Here is an 18913-nt window from a genome sequence, read left to right as displayed (position 1 = left end):
TGCTTGAATGTGGGTTCCTTCCACAGGGTGCAGTTCTTCAGGAGCAGACTGATCTGGCCAGCATGGGCCCCCCATGGAGTCACTAAGTCCTGCTGAGAAACCTGCTCTTGTCTCCATGAGCCAGCATGTCCTTCCAGGAACTTCCATGGGCTACAGGTGGACCTGTGCTCCTCTGTGGACCTCCAGGGGCACAGCTGCTTGCCCATGGTCTTCACAATCTGCAGGGGAATCTCGTGCTTCTCTGCAAGGAGATGCAACCTCCAGTAGCCCTAGCACACCTCTGGTGTTAGTAGTGACAGATAGAAAAGGAATACATTTGAGCAAAACAGCCACTGCTGGTGGTTCTACACTGCCAGTGAAAGTTGACTCTTACCTATTTCAAATCTCTATCTTGGTTCCTCCTGACTTTTGTTTTTTAGATAAGTGTCTGAAAGCGTAAATTTTAAAAAGTTTGCTAAGTGATAATTTGTTTATCCTTTTTCTGTAGATTGGTGTTTAAGTGAGGCCTTTAAGATGATGCTAGCTTGGTTTTCAAAAACACCTTTGAAATGGATGTGCATTAATGGCTGATGGTGTTCACCGGATATATTTCATATCTGAGTATTTCTGTGAATAAAGTATTTAGACCAGCTATTTCCTTATCAAATCCTCCCAAGGTTTTTTTGTTCCATCCAAGATGGTGAAACTGGCCTTGGAGGACAAATGATATGAACTTTATCAGACCTGCAGTTGTTCTTGATTGAAAGCTTTTCCCTGAGAACTTGGCAAGAGCATCAAAGATAGGTCCCTCTTTCAGCAGAAATGACATATATATTTGTGGGGGAGCTGTGCACATAGCTTATTACAGATAAATGAAGTAGTCTATTCTCCTTTTCTTGATGGTTTTCCCTTGGGTTGCCTGTCATGGACCCAGTGTATCTTTTGGCAGCTGTTTAGGTGTCAGCAAGACACTATGCTTAGCATGTGTGAAGGTGCTTCAAAGCTTTAAATGAATACGAAAATGGATGTGGGTTAGGATCAGGTCAAAATGAACCTAAATAAGAGGCATACACAAAATAAATTTTATCTGATTTTATTGGTTTAAAGCTGGAAAATGGATAAGTACTCTTTTCACCATTCTTTCAGTTCTTAGCTAATAATTATGTGCTAATTGTTTTTGTTTTTCTTATGGAGCAAGACTACCATAGCATAATAGAATCATTTGGAAAAGACCTCTAAGATCATTAAGTCCAGTTGTTAACTTAGCCAACACTGTGTTCACCACTATGGGAAAAGGTAGCAGGATCCTTGCGTGGCCTCTGGTGTGTCATACTGTACCCAGTCCTAGTCACTCTCTATTGTCAACTAGATTATTTATTCTTTTTTATTTGACATTAAATCTTACTAAAATATTATTTAAGCATTGTCCCCTTTACACTTGAGTTTTTATGTTCATCAGGTTTATGCCAGTTTTATTTTATCCTAGTATTTTGATAGCAGCATTAAGACATTAAGATAATGGCTTAGAGCTGTGGTTTGGTTTTTTTTTAGTTTTGATTATCTATTTTTAGTGGATACTTCATGCTTCATTTGAACTAGCATTTCAGTTCTAGCTATCCCTTATGAGAATATGGTTTTAACCCTTCAGCTCTCTACAGTCTTAAGTGATTGATTTGTTAGGGATGAAGTGCTTGATTTAAAGTCAGCCAAACAAACAAAGAACCAATTACAAAAATAAACAACAAACCAACAAATTCCACAACACTTAGAAACAAGATTTGTTTTCTTGTAAGTATATGCTTACTAGGGATTTTAAGAGCATGAATAGTAGTGTTTTTGATAGAGTTGAAACTGTCTGTTTAGATTTAATTGAAAAATGGGCAGATTAATCTTTAAAGTAATCCTTCCAGGGCAGGCTGGGAAAGATTTCAGTGATTTAAAAATATTCTATCCTGCTTATAAAATGAAGAGTTGAGATTATTGTGTAGTGTACAAATTCTCAGCTAGCAAAAATCATCAGAATTTAGCAACACTAAAATAGAGTAAGTAATTTCCTAAGGTTACAGACTTAGTACTTGGCTGATAAAATACGAAGAGAGAATTCACCAAGTGCCTTAACCACAAAGATCCCTTTTGTAGTTTGAAGCAGTTTTACAGTAAAACTGAGCTTTTAGGCCTAGTACAGTCAATAAAATACTATGATTTAAAAAACCCATAAAGCATTTCTCCACTTCCCTCTGTTTACTAGAAGCGGTGTGTTGTGGTTTAACCCAGCTGGCAACCAAGCCCCATACGGCCATTCACTCTCCCACCAGCGGGACTGGGGAGAAAATGGGAAGGATAAAAGATAGAAAACTCATGAACTGAGATAAAGATAGTTTAACAGGGAAATCAAAAGCCACACACACACAAGCAAAGCAAAGCAAGGGATTAATACGCTGCTTCCCATGGGCGGGCAGGTGTTCAGCCACCTCCAGGAGAGTGGGGGTCCCATCACACATAACTAACAATGATTTTAGGAAGACAACCCATGTCACTCCAAACATTCCTGCTTCCTCCCTCTACTCCCCACGCTATCTACTGAACATGCTGCCATATGGTCTGGAACATCCCTTTGGATATCCCAGTTGGGGTCAGCTATCCAGCTGTATCTCCTTCCAATTCCCAGGCACCCTCAATTTACTTGCCAAAAGAAAAGCACAAAAGACCTTGGCTCTATGTAAGGCCTGGTCAGCAATAAGAAAAAGGGTCTATATTATAACAGAGTATCTCTATATTTATGCTGTGTTCAGCACAAATCCAAAACAGCCCCATAATAGCCACTGTAAGGAAAATTAATTCTACCCTAGCTAAAACTAGCATACAGTATAAAATATGTGTAGAATAATTGGTTTATGTTCTTTTTAAACTGTGTTTTCATTCCTTGTAAATGACAGTATCTCAAGGGAAGAAAAATCTGGTTTTTACAGAGTATTTCCCCATTGTCTGTTATTCATAATTCTTTGCACTCCTGCTGAAGCAGGTGGTGAATGATACAGCAGTGTAATAGTATGGAGATATATCCAAAGGCTGAGATTGAATCTCTACTATTAAGTGTGAATTGGATCATAAAAATATATAAATTATACTGGAGCACTAATTTGTTTGTTTTGTTCATTTTAATTTATTGCTCAAGAATTTTAAGGATAAAACAATCACTTGATTCCATGATTTATCAAAATAGATATGATTACTTACTTTTCAATACAACTTCAGTTTATAGCATATCAGAAAGTTGTTGATATGGGGAGGCTGACTGATCATAAATGGAAGTTCAGAGAGACTTGGGAAATTAAAGCCAGATTGCCTGTCACAAGAAGATAAATCTGTGAGGGTTTCTGTGCATGCTGATGTCTTGCAAAAATTTAAACAGTAGTGAGCTGGATTTTTACTAAGCCTGACATTTGCAGCCCTTAAATTTTGAAAGACTTAGACAGCAGGTATGCAGGTTTTGTGATACTGCAGTAGTCTGTAGTTTTTATCTAATTTTAAAGATGCTTGGAAAATATTTTGCCTTTTGGTTGGTACTTTAATTGTCAGGCTGTGTGTGTGGTTAAAGGTGAATCTTGCTTATCTCTGGCGTTAACCCAGCAGCCTACCCAGTATTACACAAAACAGAAAAAAATCTAATATCAGCAAATTTTCAACCTGTAGGTTTTGTTCTATGTCACACACTGTAGCTAAAAAAGTACACAAGGCATAATCACAATTTCTGAAGCTAGTAAAGCTCTGTGCTTTCACTGAAACTTAGGACATAATCCATTCTGAGATGATCTTTGTTCATCTGCAAATAATCTATGCAGATTATTACACAGCACATGAATATCTCTTAGAGATTACAGTTTTAGATTTCCAGCTGTTTAGTACATTCCTCTCTTCCTTTTCTTCATGACTGGAAGGTATTCATAAACTAGCATAGTATGTGTTATAGGTCATGGCAACTCAATCATAAGCACCTTTGTTATCTTTTTTATTAAGAAGTGCTGGATTATAATACCAAAGTCCAATTGCAGCTGGGTCTGGATGACCTAAACCTTCAGTGGAAAAACAAAAATCTGCCATTCTGCATAGGGATAACATGATAGAATATCTTTTGAGTGACAAATTGATTTGATTAATCTTGCCGAGCCTTGAGACTGTTGAGTATCACTCAGGTTTCTACCACATGTCTTATATTTGTTAACAATATTCTTAAGTCCTGAAGTGAAGGGATTGTCGTAGCTCTGATGTTTGAAGGGAAAAAACCCCTGAAACTTGGGATGCCAAGGAGTCTTACAAAACTGAAAAAACAACCACCAACTAAGAATTCTAGTATAATTTTGAAAGCCTCGTGATTTTGAAGATGAGCTGGTAGGTCCTGCCAGTCTTCTACTCAGACTTTAAGAAAGGATAAAGTTTAGTTCAGGAAACTGAAAACAGGCGTGAAGTACTCTGGTAAGGGCCATAAGCTTTAATCAGATACGAGATTGTGAATGTGCCGACATGTGGTCAAAAGCAGAGTCAAAGCATCAGGCAAAGAGGACAGGGCTTCATGGCTGGGCTAAAGAAGTCAGTGTGAGAGTGGTGGTATCATGGTGAATAAGGTGAAGGAGTTTGGGCAAGGTGGTTCTTAGGACAGCACCTACAGTATCCTGATGTCCCATGGGAGTATGGAGGCCTTTGTGGCTGGCACTACTGGGGATTTTCAGTAGATGCAAGGAGAAGTTAAAATGGAAAGGAGTCATGCCCTGGTCAGCAGGAATGAGGTTTGGTTTTCCTCTGATCAAGTCAGATTAATAATTTCAAAGTGCAGAAGAGTGAAATGGAAGCACTTGATGCTGGGCCTCCTCTGTTACTGACTCTGTTGTGCCATCTTCAGCACCACAAGATCCATTTGTGATTCAGGACATGGTTTGTGGTCTGTAAGGGGAAGTATTTTGGGCATTTGAGTAATTTTAGTGATTTCTGCTGAGCTCTGGTTCTGCTGGAAGAGTTGGCTAGCAGCATGTTGTCCTTCCTGTAGGTGCTTCCTGGTGTTGTTACTTCCAGGTAACAATATGCCACAAACTAGATTTGAATCTGTTACGTGCAGGAGCTATGAAGGAACTCCCTTTTGAGTTCCTGCAAGCATGCAGAGCAAGAGCACCTTAGAGACAGCTCATTGGTGATGATCATGTGGGTTACAGTCCAGCAGAACTGGCCTGTTTTATACAATTAAATCCAATTATGGCTATAAACAACCTTTCTTTCATACTGTGATTGGCTTATGACATGTCTGTGCAAAGTACAGTGGAAAAGACAAGCACACTAGAGACTATAAAATAGAGTGTGGAGTTACTGAAAGGGGGCCTGAAGAAAGGTGTTACATGAAATTTTTGTAAATAAAAGTTTAATTAATTTTTTAATTCCCCCTTAATTATAAAAGGGCAAACTGAAACTCAGCATGACAGGTCCTTGGCAATGGTGAAACCCAGTTGCTGCACTAGCTGCAGCCCAATCAATAGTCAACCACAATAGCTACCAAAGAGTTAAACCTGAATGTGAGGAAAGACAAGTGCATGCAGAGGAATAAATTATTCAGTCTGCCACTCACCACATTCAAATCCAGTATTATTGGCTCCCAGGGTGAATTTGTGAATATTGCATTGAAAGGATAGAAGCAACCATAAGGTAGTGAGGTTACTTAAGGGAATGCCAGTGCTGTGAAGTATTATAAAAAGTTTTAAAACCAGACTTAGTTACTTAATATCTCTCATTTTGCAAGTATCCAATATAAACATGTGGGTTGGATGTGGTAGGATTTACTACTTAAACAGAGAATAACTGTGCCAGTGTGTTCTGAGCACATCACAGAATGTACAAAACCCTGGGCTCCGAAGGAAAAATGGCAATTTTAAACTTTACAGTTCCAAGATACATATAACACGATGCTGCTCTGGAGTTAAAATCAGTCTTGCACAAATTCTGCAGCTTAAGGGGTTTTTGATATTGCATGTTAAACCTTCCGGTGGAAAATGGGGTAATTAAAGTGACACTAAAATTCTTAACCTACCTGACCTCATGCTAATTCTCTCAACAAATACCAGTATCATGTTCTTAGATAATTTGTCTGCTTTATCTTCTTATGAGGTATGTGCCTACCAGAAAGATAACTTCCACAATGTGATTAACTTAAAAAGAGATAAATATACTGCTTTTCATAAGAAAGCTAATAAGGGTCTTCCAGTTCTTTTTCTGTTGTAATCTGGATTCACTCATGTAGGGTAAAGAAGAAAAAGAGCAATAGCTTTGTTCTGCATCCCTCTGCATCTATAGTAGTGACAATACCATATTCTTTGATTCTTCTAAACTCTGTCCTGAGATGTATTAAAAAGAGATGTCTCTGAGACATGAACACTAAGTGTTCAGTTCTCCTTGGCACCAGGGAGACAAGATACAGCACTGTATCTGATTTTGGCCCCAAAAGAGGTAAACAAGTTGTGAACTGCAGAGGAAACCAAGAAGAATGAGGAAGAGGTTGAAAAGCATGATATGTTAATAAGGGCCAAAAGGAAAAGATTTAATTAGTCTAGAGGTGGTAGTTGTACCCCATCCCAAAGCAATTATCCATTTAGTAGGGTGATTCCCTGTCATTTGCTTCATCCCTGGAAGGAGCTGGAACTGAGCTGCCATCACTTAAGTGTGAGTGAGTGTTGCTGAGTGATGAAAGCCAGGAGTGCCACTCACACCTCCAGAGGCTGCCTAATATCAGTGGGTACCTGAAAGTGCTGAGTGAACAGAGCCCGTGCTCTCTACCAACCTGTTTGACTTGGCATACATGTGCCGAGTTTGAATGTTGCTGTGTTGCTGTAACTTCACATGCCCGAAATAAACCTGGTTCTGCACTCCCTGTAGTGTGGGGAGTCTCATGCAGCAGATTGGAGGTGCAGGGGTTTTGCTCTGCTGCAACCTGTTGTTGTAGACGAGTAAATCAGGTGTAAGGTATAAGATGAGTGAACCCGAACTGGTGACAAGATGCATCCAAAACTTTGAACTTTAGAAACTGTATCTTTGTCCTTTTCTTTGTAACTTTCCCAGACTGTTATTGATGTTATTGTTTCTATAGCTACAGTATATTTTAATAGGACCTAATGGGAGACTTAATGGCAATATTTGTCTATGCTTTGAACTCGGGTCTTTTTAGATTTGTAAGTGTGCAGTGCTTCTTCACATGAAAATTACTGCAAGTTTTGATTTTGACTACACACATCTGTCTTGTGGAACACATCAGGGACCATAGGCTTTGGCAAACACTTCATAGTAATGCTTTTCTTTAGTCTTAATAAATTCGGGGACTGTCTACAACCAAGTTGCCTTTTGCTCCTGGTGCTTCATGCTTATGTTTTCAATTTAGCTTGGTACTTAGGGATGTTGAACCATTAGAGAACACATTTTAATTTAGTCTTCCAAATATGTCATCTGTCTAACAGATGAAATGCATTGTTTGTGGTGGTGAGGGAGGAAGTCACCCTTTTTCAATTAAATTAGTTTCTTAATGAGAATGCAACAGAAGAATATTCTGTTTCTTCTTCTGCCTTACTTTCAATGCTCCGCTACGGCTATACGGCATTTAAACTTTGAAAACAAACAAATTTCGTTTTTAACTTTTCTTGTGGTTTTCTTCTTTTTTCTTCTGGTGTATTTTCAGTGACCCGTAGAGATGACCATGCTGTCTGGTCTGCTTTAGAGTTGATTAATTCAAAAAGCTTGTCTCTGTCTAGCATCATTACACTCTACAGGTGACTGTTTATATAACTGGAACTGTGTGGTTTAGATGGGGAAGAAGGATTCCAGCTAGTAATATATTTTGTTAACTCCCTCGTCCATTCTTCAGTCATGTTTTCTGCTGACATAACTTTGTGTTAGCGATTTTTCATTGTGATTGCTTTAAAAGTGAGCAAGTTGATACTTGTTTGAAATGAGATTTTTGAGCAGCAGTTCCTGAACTTAATTTTGGAAGGCTATCTCTTAGTGGCCTTTGAGTTTGTCTTTAAAGACCATGGAAGGCTTGTGAAAAACTTCAGTTAAAAAGAGCATCCAATGTATCTAAGAAGATCTCAAAGCTGATGACTGAATTATCTGATCTGTCTTCATGAAATCCACAATGTGAGAACAGATATTCTCTGGAAATAATAGAAGATTAATTAAAAAACTAAATGCATGGTGGGTAAAAAAATACTGGAACAAGTTGTGTAAGAAATTCTTCAGGCAGCATGGAAGGATGTGCCTTTTAACATGTCATATATAACTTTTGGGGACACTGGAGAAAGAAGAGAGGCACTGGAGAGAATCACAGATGGACTTCTGACAGCTCTCAGGTTTGTTGTTACCTTATGAGTATCAAATGGGCCATCCCTTTGACCAATTAAACAATTTTTAAAATTCTTGTAATTCTGTCTCAGTTGGACAGGAAAAGAAAATTAAGAGGTTGGACTGGGAAGGTGTAATGCTGTATAAAGATATGCCAGCAAGTGTTTCATTGTTTCCACAATCTTATCAGTACTTTCTGTGTTGGTTGGCCTTACTCACCTGATAAACATGGAGCACTGCCTGACCACAGGTTAGTGTCTGCTCAGAAAGGAGAAGCCAGTTCTGGCATCTGCTTCTGGCCCCACTTGTGTGTAAGGACATGGGTCACTAACTTGCAGGAGGTGTGAATAAAGTATCCACTGTACTCCTGAAATGAGCCAGAGACTGACACCTGGGCAACTTGTACCTGGACTGGGAGATTTTTGGCAAATGGGCAAAATTGTAATGGATTTGTCTCAGTAAAAGTGGAATAATTTAGGCCTATGAGTGAATCCCTACATTGCTGATGCTATAAGTAATTATCCAGCCTAATTTTTTTTTTAATGGTGCAAAGATTTATCTGCAGACAAAGCCCCCACTGAAGATGAGAGCCTGGGTTTTTGTCAGGTTATCTGTTGAATGGCTCCCTGTCTGAGACTGGCAGACCTCTCTGCAGAGGTACTTGACAGTTATTTTCTGTAATGCAAGTTCATTTGGGTCTAAACTTGCTTTTTCTTCTTGATTTTATTTCACAATGGTTATTCTTTAACTGTGAAACAGAAGCAAAAAACCTGTTTGAACTGACAAGTAAATTGTCATATAACTTTCCAAACTCTTGGAGAGAGCTGTTGTAATTATACTGTGGGTTTTACTTTTTTATGGCTGTAAGTGCTAATTTGTGTAACTCCAAAGTGAATTATATGTTTGAATTGTTTATATCACCTCTGGGCTTTGATGTAGTGCTCAATAAAGTCACTCTGCAATTATTTTGCAGTTGCATATATCGTTACATGAATATCCAGTTGACAGAACATCATCTCATAAGTTAGTCAGTCTACATGATACCTACTCTTAGGTAGTAAGTAATAATAAAATGTAATCCAATTAGCATTTTATAAATGTCCAATTGCTGTTTCTCACAATAGGAGCCTTCTTTCTAAGTGCCTTCTCTGCCACCATCTCTTGTATTGTCTGAGTGTCTTGTGGGTATCATGAGGGGGAAAGGAAAGTTCCTCTCTGGAGACGTTTTCCATTTCTTGCATTTTTAGTTTTGCCTGATACAAACTCATGTTTTTGGAAGTGATATTTCTTCTCCTCAAATAACTTCAACATTTTCTAAATACAGAAAGCAGATTTGCAGCATCCTGAGGGAACTGGTCACATTAAATGCTTGCTGGTACACCAGAACCCTGTGTACTGCATGGCTTTGTGCACTGGACACAGCCTGTGGGGCAGCTGGGTGTGATAAGTGCAATGGTGACGTAAAGAGAGGAAACGTGAGCAGAGTTTCAGGAGTGCATCCCAAAAGCCAACCATACTCAGCAGTGCTGCAAGGGAAGTTCTGGTTACAGCTCATGATTGTTCTTCTGAAGTGAGCTTTGAGCTGCAGTGCTTATCTTGAATCTTGTCCATTAGACCTAAGTGCATTCACTGTGTACTGAAACAAGGCATTGATACATTGGTCTCCTTTAAGCTAAATAAGTGTCTGAAAATAATAGCCCTTTATTTCAGGTTCCTTCATCTGCAGTGAGTATTTGCTGTCATGTCTTTTTGGGGGTTACCATGGTTTGTATGCAGAACAGAATTGTGCTACCTAGGAAGGTGAGTTTCAGAAACAAATGTGAGAACCAGCCAAATTTGGTAACTACTGTCATTTTTCCAAGCTGACAAAGTTGTTTGCATTTAGAATAAAGAATTTACAAAGGGCTCCTTTAATTTTATCTAGTTTTTAAAGAATTACTTTTATAAGATTCACCCAAAGTTCCTGGATAATCCAGTCAAGGATTTAATTAGAATTGGAGTGTAATCTGTAAGCAGTAAAATTGTACTTGACTGAAGTACCAATAAAGAAAAAAATTTCCTCACTATCTTGCCTAGTCCAAACTGCTAGGAAAATCAAAACAATTAATAATTATGAAGCATTTAAAAATATTTCCATAACTCTATGAACTCTCATCATTCATTTAATTTCTGGGATGCTAGGCAAACATGTAGTGTATGTGCTCTTTCTCCTTCACTGACACTTGACAGCATCTACTTATCATGTCTCATGAAGGCTTTCACTTACTTACACAGCAAAGTATTCCAAAAGCATATGTCTAAGCACAGGAGTAATTCCCAACCCACAAGTTGCAGTGATGTGTGAATGGTGCTGCAGAACTGGGACAAGTAGTGTTTGTTATGCAAAGGAATGAACCAAAAAGGGGACAATCCAGAATAGGGTTCATGTTCTCTTTCATTATGGTGTGATAATCAGCATAATAAAATGTGTTCAATTGTTAGCCTTTCAGACACCATTAAGAGTAGTTTTGGGAAAGGTTAGCTACAGCTGTAGCACAGGGATGTTAAATTCATCACCTTTAGACTTCTCTGATAATTGAAGCTGAGATTTTGCATTTCATAGGAAACAAGGCTTCTGAATGAAAGATTGATAAAGAAATATGGGGACTATGTTTCTCATAGAAAACCCTATAAAATGTTACAAAATGGTAAGACATAGTGCACTGTGTGGGGTGTGTGTGGGCCTTGAGAGGCCCTTCTTTGCTTGCTGAATCAGCAGATGTGACATCCTGCAACTTGGAAAGCTTAACTGAGGCCATGATCACCCAAGACTTACTCCTTCCCAGGGTAATTTGGGGAAAAATGGCCTCCACATTTAGTTTGCAGTGCAGGATATCCTAAACACTGCAACCAGTAACAGCAGCAATGTTCATTTGGTTATGAGATGTTACACTGAGAAGCAAAGTGCCGGTAGGTTCCCGTTAAATATAAGGGAATACATATTTTTCCCCTTTTTTTTTTCTTTCTATTTGGCAGTTCTCTTTGAAAGTAGTCTGAAGGGTGGCCTGACAAATCATTTTGCTTCCCTGATGAAGATCTATTAGCAGTTCAAATGCAGTGAAGAAGTTCTCTGCGCTGAAAAGTGCCATATGCCTCATCTGACTGCTTTTATGTTAGAATTCCTTCTGCTGGAAGAATGTGATTGCATCAACAGCAGGAGTAGCTATATGTTGAGACACACCATCATTTTGGCCATTCCTTGTGCTGAACACAGGTTGCTTGGAACCCAGGTGCAGGGCCTATGTCAGGAAACATTTTGTGCCACTGCCTTAATAGAAAAGTGATCTTTCCTTAAGTGCTGTATATGCGCCACTGTGGGTGAAACTGTGAGCTCCTGACTCTGTTAGTCAGCTTAGACTTGGAAACAGTTTCCTCTGGGCCTGTGTGATCACATGCTGCTGTATGCGCTATACAGCAAATACTTGTCTAGTGCAATAGTGTGACTCTAGAATGCCCTTTGCTGAAACAACAGCCTATAGACGTCATCCAGGAACAAAATGAGGCTGCATCTGACATACTGTGAGACACTGAGTTACTTTTTGCTTGTTCTGGTTTCCTGGGGAGGACAGCAGGGTGCAAGAGTTAGTGTGGGCTGGACACCATTCCCAGGGGCCAGGCTGGATGTTGCTGTTCTATTTTGATTTTTAATGAACATCACCTGTACAGAGGTGATCAGACTGTGCCAGTTGGCCTCAGGCCCCCTGTGGCCCTGTGTTTATTATTCTGCACGTAGATCCTTGACCAGTGGCATGATTTGTTCTGAGTCTGTTTGAAAGATTCATGTTTATATTTGAAACTAAAAGGGTTGATTAATTTTAGCTCTGTGCAACTGGTTGTTATTTGGTTTCTTTTGTTTCTTTTTAAGCTGAAGTTTTGCAATCCAAGCATTCATTCCTCCTGCATTATGTCAGCTTGACTTCAAGTTCCCAAACTGTAGTGCAAATTCACTCCTTTAAATTCTTTTTATGGGAGATAGTCAACTAAAGATGAGTATTTGCATTGAGATTACAAGCAGTAAGATCAAGATCATTACCAACATAATAATAATACTAGCCTACATAGTGTTTCTGGAGTAGTTGCCAATCTGTTGCATTTAACTGCATCCCAAGAGGGAAATCTCACCTTGCCATTTCCCTGAGCCATTCTGTTTCTCTTCTGAAGAGCTTCTGCCTTGCTAGGGGAAGTGAATGCTTCTGACCTAGGGCCTAGAAATTCTTCCCTATGTGACTATTGGCTTAAGGTAAAAACATGTGATTGAGAGGTACACAGAAACAAAGTATCAATGTACTGACTCATTTTTTTTTCTCAATCTTTGTTTAGGTACTTCCTTTCCCCAGTCAGGTGGTCTACAACAGAGTTGGAAAGTGTGGAAGTCGAACTGTGGTTTTGCTTTTAAGAATTTTATCAGAGAAACATGGATTCAACCTGGTTACATCTGACATACATAACAAAACAAGACTGACCAAAAATGAGCAGGTAAGTTACTCCTGCTTGTCTTAGGTCCTGGTTTTTTATTATGTATATGAAACTGAGAAACAAAGGCATATGCTAGCAGATAATCCTGTTGAAAAGATGTACTGCTACTTTGTCCTGAGTAATCATGCGGAATTATCGTTCTCTAAGTGACTTCACTTAATAAGAGAAATGGGTGGCAGAGCCAAGAACAACATGATGTGGCAGCTAACCAGAAAAACTAACTTCCAGGGAGACAACTCTTGAATTTAGTCAGCATAGCAGTTAGACTACCAGCAAGGCAAGAAGGATTAGTACAGTGAAGTTAAGTGCAAGCAGATCTGGGACATGTATTTATGTATCTGCAGCCATTTATCCTATAACCAGGACACCTTATTCAGACCTAGCTTGGGTCTTCAACAGAGCAGGAGTAAATAATAGCCAAAAAGGTCCTTTTTGATGACTTTCTTAATTCACTTCCAGTAATCAGTTGCTTCAAAAAGTTGTTTCCCAGGGTCATGCTAACCCATGTTTCTATAATATGACATGTCCTTGATCCTATCTCAACTTTTTGCTTATCTGTCTTTTTCGTGTTTTTGCACAACCCTCACTGAGGGAAGTGGAAATACCGCATGAAACCTCTTTACGCAGACACCCTTTTTCATGTTCCCTTAAAGTTGTAGAAGGATTACTTTTGCTGCTTTGTTTCTGTTTCTGTGACAGATCACTTATTTAAATTTTCTTCACTTCAGGGTACACATGTACCCACTGCAAGTATCACTTCTGTGAGCAGATTGATACAAGTGGTGCAGGAAAACCTCAGACTCAAAGTGCATGTCAGTAGTCGGATGCTGCACACGTTGCCCGCTGCTGCTATTTTGAGCTGCTGATCAGGTAAAGGCTGCAATTGCTGCCTGTGTCACTTCTAGAAATAGCAGCCTGCAAACCACAAAAGGATGCGTGCAATGATCAAAATACGGATGTGGGCCTGTCAGTGACATTGTGCTGTGATTGGGGGTCATTTACTTGCAGCTTGTTCATGAGCACAAGTTTGTTATTTTAGATGCAGCAGTTCATTCCAAATGAAAATTTAGGAGCTGATACTGCTTCTGCAGGTCCCACCTTCCTCCCCTTCAAGGTGTCCCTGGGGTCCCACCGCAGCAGGTTGACCTAACATTCCATAAGTTCAGCCAGAGGTGGGGTGCAGCTGAGCAGGGCTGCCAAGCCAGCCCAAATACAGCTGCTATGCGTGGTTAGATGTGGCACACCAGTGACAGGCTGTGGAGGGGGACAGTGTCCCCTCACTGCCCCTGCTTGTTGTTGCAGACATCTTTTTGTGAAAAATCCTTTCCTTAGGATTTTTTCCTCCTGAGAAGCCGAGAGGCCTCAGGAACAAAATGTAAACAATGATTGTCTGCTGCTGTGGAATGCAACTTGTGAATCTGTGATTGGTCTCATGTGAATGTTTGTAATTAATGGCCAATCACAGCCCAGCTGGCTCAGACTCTCTGTCCGAGCCACAAACCTTTGTTATCATTCCTTTCTGTTCTTAGCTTAGCTAGCCTTCTGATGAGAACTTTTTCTTCTATTCATTTAGTATAGTTGTAATGTAATATATATCATAAAATAATAAATCAAGCCTTCTGAAAGTCAGATCTCCATCTCTTCCCTCATCCTAAGACCCCTGTGAACACCGTCACATCTTGTGGCCAAGGAAATGCCTGCTCTGCATCTGCTGCAGCATCCCCGTGTGTATCCTATGGCAGCACCGTGCAGCCTGCGACAGTGGCGATATGGTCCCATCAGAAAGGAGTCAAACTATCCCGTGCTACAGAGCCTGTCTGCTTAGTTTTTCTGCTGGGATATGGGTTTTCTGTGGGTAGGACTTCTTGGGTTTTGTTTGTATCTTTTATCAATTTTCATTGCTGATTGAGGGACATACCATAAATCCCAAAAATCTTTCAGATGTTAGTAATCGCCAGCTTTCACTGCGATCAGCTTCTTCCTCTCAGTTCTGTTCTGTCTTTCTCTGGTTAGGTGGATTTTCCTTTGTTAAAACATGATACAAGATCACTTCTTCACAGTTTTCTGTGCTTTAGTCCAGTATGTGGAGATTCCAGAGAGACCCAGACTTACTTTTGATGCAACCAGCACACTGACAAATAATTATCTGCATTACCTTTTGCACTCCCAAGTGGTTAATTTACTAAACGGCAAATCTGCTGGAAGTATTGCTACAGAGATGATGATTTACTCTATAGATTTCCCTGCCATAATTTGAGTCTCTTTATTTTTATTTATGGTTTATTTCCATAGTTACAATAGGCTCATAATTTATTGAGTATTTTAGCTGAAAAGTGCCTTTGATCACCAGAGAACATGCTTGGAGACAGTAACTATTCTGTTGTTCAGGGCATTTTTAGTTGTCTTCTCAATTTTTAAGAGCAGAATATGAAAAAATAAATGATGTTTTCCACCTTTAATGTGGTGTAACAGGAGGAAGTTAAGGCAATGAGTGATCTCAGGCTCCAGGCATTGGAACAAGAAAAAAGAGAGCTGGGCTGGGCTGTAGGCTTCCAGCATGAGCATGGGCTTCTCACTTGAGATGATATGTCTCTCTTTCTTCTGTCATTTCTAGGTCCTGTGTTTGGTTAAAGCCCTGATCCAGCCAAGACTTTTCTGTAAATATTTAGCTTATGTAGTCTGCTGTTGTTAAACAAAGTTAAGCGTGTAGGTGTTTTTAATGACTGTGGGGATTGCACATAATTGGAATCCATATTCTCATTGCCTTTTCCAGTCTGCTTCCTACTAAGAAATTTTCCCAAATTATGTGTGTCTGCCAGCAATTAGAAGTGCAGCCTTTGAACATCTGTGGGCATAAGGGAGTGAGTTCTGGAAACAGATGTATTAATATATGGCTTGTCATTTGCTATAATATTTTCAAGTAAATTAGAGACAGGAAATAACACATAATATTAACCTAATTGATGTGACTTTAAAATGCTGCTCAAACTGTTGCAAAATGAAGTCTTCCCCTGCCCTGACTTTCCTCTCCACTACCATTTTATTGCATTCAGGGAAGTAAGAATGAGTATGCTTATAGGTATAGAAATGCCAGTCACATACAAGAGTAATTGGTACTTTATCCTCAAATTGTTTCCTTCTACCACCCATCATTATGGCTGTGCAGCCAACTTTATGTGTAATTCCAGTTCAACGCACTAAAAATCCATCACTAATTTTTCTAAAATGCTTTTAAAGACAGAAAATTGGTCATACCAGCTTGGGGAGGTGAAGAAATTCTTGAAACCATTCCAAGCTTTTGAGAGCTGAAAATGAAGATCTAGTCTCATTCCTGGGAGTTGTGAGTTGTTTATGGAAATGAGTACTGAGATGAAAGTGATATACCAAAATTCTTGTAGGTACTTGTGCCTCCTGAGCCCTACATGCCTTCAGTAGAGACTGAAAGCAGTGGAAGAATGTAAAGAGCTCACAGGGAAGATAGATACAGAGGGGTTTTTTGGTCCTTTTTGTGTCATTATTTGTGGAGACCATGGTGTGATACAGCAGACCACATTGGAAAATCCCAGTTGCCTCACCATCTTTATATATTTTGACCTCAAATTCTCACACTGAAATACAGCATCTTAAATTTAAAAAGTAACGTTTTGGCTGTTGTTTGGGTGGCATTGCTACGTGGTTATTTCCTTTTGTTCCTAGTAGAATTTACTTACTGCAAACCTCAAACAAAGTGGGGTTGCTCTGAGTGGTTAGCACAGGGACTGGACTAGCCATCTCCAGAAGAGAGAAAGGTGACCTGTCTTGAAGGCCAGAGTTGAGTTTTTGTGCAGGGACGATGCTGAGGCTAGAGAAAATCCATCCCCATCCAGCCCTCCTGGAGTCACTTCACGGTGCCATCTGCTGGAGCATTATTTGCAATGCAGCACCAGCCCATTGCTAGTTAATTTCAAGAGCTAATTAATGTATTTTTCAGCAATGTTTCACTGAAGCTGCCTAATTCCTGCAGGAGAGCTCTGGGCAGCAGTGAGAGAGAAATAGCTCTTTATGGGCCCTAATCCTAGCAGGTACATGCTCCTTTTGTACTTCTCCAAATATTTCTACAGCTTCTCCCTCCCACCATGGATATGTTCTGACTCATCTCTTTCCTAGCAGAGTTTGCCAGGGTTGTTTATCTTCTGCTGCTTTTATTTCTTTTCAAACTTAGAATGATATGATCATCTGTACTTGTATGTCATTCTCCTTCATCACTCATTTCATCCAAAAGCACTTGTTTTCTTCAGCCCTCATCCTCTGCTCACTCTTGCTCTCTGTGGTTGGATCCTCTACGTCTTATTTTCTTTCATTCTTGTTTCATCTTATAGAAACAAACAAACAAAAAATATAACAACCAAAACCAACCAACCAAACTTATTCTTCTGAGAGATGGTGGAGATTTTTCTTTTGGTTGTGGTTTTTTTTTTTCAAATTAACATAATCTTAGAAAGAGGAAGGGCTCACTATATCTTTCTGAGCAATGCATTTGAGTTGTTAGCCTGAAAGCAGTTCCGGACAGCGTGATAAGAGAGAGAGAGGCCCAAGGGAAATATGGCCACAATTTGCATGTGGCCATGAGCCATTACAGTTATTTATTTTTCCCTCCTGACATCTGTGTGTCATTTCAGTTGAGCCTTACTTACCCTTTTGGCAGGGTTTTTAGAAGAATGGATTTTGCTTGTTTGTTCTTATGCACATTGTAGCTTTATCCACATCTGCTTACAAGTCCAGTTGATCATTAAATGTCTAAATATGAAGGTACTCTAAGTCAAAACAAAATTCTGTTTCTGCTTTAGAGCAAGCTGTTGTCTTAGCTCAAGAGACTGAGTTTGGTAGCAAGAGATCAAAAAAAAAAAAAGCCAGGAGCCAGATGCTGTCCTGCACTGTGTGCATCTTTCCAGCCTCCCTTTGCTGCTGAGGCTGAAGTGCCTGTGCTTGTCCAGCCACAGGTTCTGTGACACTGACATCAGGTGAAATGGAGTGAGAAACGTGGCAGTGCTGTGATGTGAATCTGCTTCCTGATGGCAAATTGGTGCCAGTGGGAACCAAGGGAAGCTCATGTGGTGCTTTGCAACACTGGCGTATACCCTCAGCTAAGTTTATCTAGCAGTATTCTACTAGAGCTGCCTGTGTTTTTAGATTTAGTGAGATTACTTTGTATGGGTATAGTATCTTTATATCCCCATATTTATACACTAGTAAGGTTTTTTCATTTATGGCAAGAAGGAATTACAGCGATGACCATAGAGGCATGAACAGAGCTTTCATACCAGATCAGTAACTTCCTTTTGCTGTCTTTGTTCCTTACTTCATGCAGATAGAGCAACACAAGTAAAATGCAAACTATAACATCAGGCTTTACACAGTTCTGAGAATTTCACTTCTCCTGTAACTTGTGTCAGTAAAAAAAACCACCAAAACCAGAAAAAGAGTCTGTAGCAGGTTGACTATCACAGAATGCAATTGAAACATCTGATACACAGGCTACAGGGTCTTCTATTGTTTGATTCTGCTAGGTGGATGAATGTGAATGAAGAATATAATTTTTTGGCAGAGTGAGTTACCAGTTCTAAAGAAATGTCAACATACTGGTTTGCTAGGAAAGCCTTTGTCTCTTCAGAGCATGAAGAAACAATACTCAGTTCCTTTGTGCTAAGTATTGCAAAGCTCCCTGGGCTTTCTAATTCTGATCTGGACAAGCTTTCCTCTTCAGGTTTATCAATTTCTTGCCCGATGTATTTATATTGTACTGAAGAAGCTGTGCAAAGACCAGTTTATGCTTGAATCAAGCAGTCCAGACTCCATATATGACTAGCTAAGGAAGGGATGCTATTCCCTTCCTATTTCTTTAAATTCCTTGTGTTAATTTCTTTAATTTCACATGTTCTCTCCATATTCTTCTGTTTCTCTTTTCCATTTACATTATCTTTCTTTTAGTGATCTCGTTTTACGTTCCATGTCTTTGGGTTTTCAGTCTTTTTTAGATGTAACATACCCTGCTATACTTTCTCAAACCTAATAT

General features: G+C 39.5%; 1 protein-coding gene across 1 annotated transcript in view; it reads left to right on the top strand.

Annotated features, from left to right (window-relative positions):
* The window catches only part of UST (uronyl 2-sulfotransferase), a 155295-nt gene that overhangs the window by 59707 nt on the left and 76675 nt on the right, over nt 1-18913 (top strand). The window contains 1 exon segment of the mRNA XM_030944405.1: nt 12706-12861. Within this exon segment, the coding sequence (XP_030800265.1) occupies nt 12706-12861 (156 nt within the window).

Source organism: Camarhynchus parvulus, chromosome 3 (genome assembly GCF_901933205.1).
Source record: "Camarhynchus parvulus chromosome 3, STF_HiC, whole genome shotgun sequence".
In the NCBI taxonomy this organism is placed as follows: Eukaryota; Metazoa; Chordata; class Aves; order Passeriformes; family Thraupidae; genus Camarhynchus; species Camarhynchus parvulus.
This window is presented reverse-complemented; position numbering and strand designations above follow the sequence as displayed.